We start from the raw sequence: 2,338 nt of genomic DNA, 5'->3' as shown, positions 1-2,338 counted from the left end.
ACGGGATGAATTTAGGTATATGAAATGGTGATCCAGGTAACCGACGTTTGTTTCGACCCAAGTCACACTTCTCTGCGAAAGTGGGGAATCATAGACATATAAACAAAGCCACTCCAGCAGCCCAAGAGAAAAGAAAACCGACACTCTGTGAAACGTAAAACCAGGCGTTTTTCGACACGATGACATTCTATCCTGTCACGTCCGCGACTCGCTCCCAGTTCAGTGCTTGTGCTTATGCGTGAATCGGCTGAAGAAGGCGCTGAAACGGTTCTTCTTCTTCTCGGATCCCTTGTCGGAGTGCGCGCCGTTGGAGCCGTTGGAGCCGTTGGCGGCGTCGGCCTTGGCGGGCTCCGCAGCCGCATCGCTAGGGGGCACCTCGGTCTTGTCGGTCTCGGTCACGGGGGTGTCCACGGAGGGACCGTCGGTCTTGGATGCTTCCGGAGCAACCGTTGTGTCGATGGGAGCGGGGGCAAGGGCAGGTACTTCGGCGGCGGGAGCAAGGGCAACTACATCGGCGGCGGCGGGGGTCTCGGCCGCGGTCGGGGTCTCTTCGATCTTGGGCACCTCAGAGGCCTTGGGCGCCTCAATGGCGGGGGCGACCGTGGCGAGCTCCTCGACGGGAACCTCGGTCTTGCTGACCTGGACGTTGCTGACCTCAGTCACAGGGTTGTCGATTGCCTGCACATCCGTAATGGTGGCAGAGGTGACGGGCACCGCCGCGACGGGCGTGGTCTCGTCGACAGCCGGGACGGGCTTGACCTCCTTGAGCAGCTCGGCCTCGACCTCCTTCTTCTCCTCGACGGCGGCGGTGTTGGCCGCAGCCTCGGGCCTCCTGCCGGCTTCGAGGATGGATCCCTTGACCTCGGCGGGGACCTCGGGAGAAACCTCCTCGTGAGCCTCCTGCTTGGGGGCGGGCGTGGTCTCGGTCTCGTCGACAGGCGGGACGGGCTTGACCTCCTTCAGCAGTTCAGCCTCGACCTCCTTCTTCTCCTCGACCGCGACAGTGTTGGCGGCAGCCTCGGGGCTCTTGTCGGCTTCGGTGATGGACTCCTTGACCTCGGCGGGGACTTCGGGAGAAACCTCCTCTCGGGTCGCCTCCTTGGCGGCGGTCTCTTGCTGAGCAAGGACATCCTGAAGGGGCTCAGGCAGCTTCTCCTTGACGGAGTCGGGAAGGTTCTGCCTGGCGGCTTCAGTAGCGGCGGCAACAGCGTCATTGGCAGCGGCAGAAGCAGCCGCAGCGGCGTCGTTGGCGACAGGCGCGGCGGTCTCGACGAGATTGTCCTTGGCGGCAATGACGGCGGAAAGGACGGCGGCGCCCGTCGTGGTGGCGGCGGCAGCAATGGCGGCGGCGGGGTCCGTCTCCGACTCCGACTTCTCGGTGCCGACGCCGGCGGTGCCCTCAGAGGCGGCGGGAACTTCGGTGACCTTCTCCTTGAGCTCCTCCTCGACCTTGGCCTTGTCCGCGACTTCTTCGGGGACGGCTGAGGCCTCGGGCTCGGCGTGGGCCTTTTCTTGGCTCTCCTTGACGACTTCGGGGACCTTGGTGGCATCGGGAATCTTGGCCTCGAGCGGGACCTGGGCGGCCAGGCCGAGGGTTGTGGCGCCGGAGCCGACAGTGTTGATGTTGACGTCTCCCGCGGCGGTGACGGGAAGGCTGGATTCGGGAATCAGATTGCTGGTGATGGGGGGCAGGTCGGCGACGTCAACGCCGGGAAGGGCGTCGCTCTTGTCGTAAGACTCCTTGTCCAGCTTGACGTGGTCGTTGGTGCTCTCGATGCCGACATCGGGGACCTTCTCGCCAGGCTCGAGCTTGAAGGGGTTGACAGCGCCGGCAGCAGCGGGCAGGGGGTTGACGCCGATGGGCTTGTCCAGCTCGGTGCTGGGGGTGATGGGGAAGCCGCCAGGAACGTCCGAAGGGGTGGCGGCGCCCTCGGGCTTGTCAATCGGCTGTTCAGAAGCCATTGCGACGGTGGTGGCCTGAGGAGTAACGGTGTTGGTCAAGGCAGCTGCGGGGTCGGACTGAAGGATGTCCTCGGGCGTGATGAAGTTGTTGATGTTGCCCTCGTGGTCGGCCTCCTTGGGGGCAGATTCGTTTACTGTCCAGTTGCCGTCGACGACGTACTAAATGCAGCGAAACAGAGAAGAGAAGAGTCAGTAAAGAACAGATTTTTGGCAGATAAAACAAACAAGCACCCCTCGCTGGAGAGGATCGCAAATATATATGTACTATGATGCAGTGCGTAACAGGCTGAATCCACTATCCAGGTGCGTGTGACGTGATATATGCACGACAACAGCCTTGGAAGGGGGTTGGCCAGGCCGGTGCGGGGGCTGGTCT

General features: G+C 62.7%; 1 protein-coding gene across 1 annotated transcript; it reads right to left on the bottom strand.

The window, feature by feature from the left end:
* Positions 1-219: 219 nt before the first annotated feature.
* Positions 220-2,121, bottom strand: BBK36DRAFT_1131404 (carbohydrate-binding module family 48 protein; the record flags this gene model as incomplete). Its single annotated transcript, XM_024891971.1, has 2 exons — positions 220-678; positions 886-2,121. Coding segments are annotated over 2 exons (1,695 nt in total), but the record flags the coding sequence as incomplete, so codon positions are not given.
* Positions 2,122-2,338: the final 217 nt, after the last annotated feature.

The sequence above is a fragment of the Trichoderma citrinoviride genome (assembly GCF_003025115.1).
Source record: "Trichoderma citrinoviride strain TUCIM 6016 unplaced genomic scaffold BBK36scaffold_162, whole genome shotgun sequence".
Taxonomy (NCBI): domain Eukaryota; kingdom Fungi; phylum Ascomycota; class Sordariomycetes; order Hypocreales; family Hypocreaceae; genus Trichoderma; species Trichoderma citrinoviride.
The sequence above is the reverse complement of the archived record's forward strand: the minus strand, read 5'-3'. Positions and strand labels throughout refer to the sequence as shown.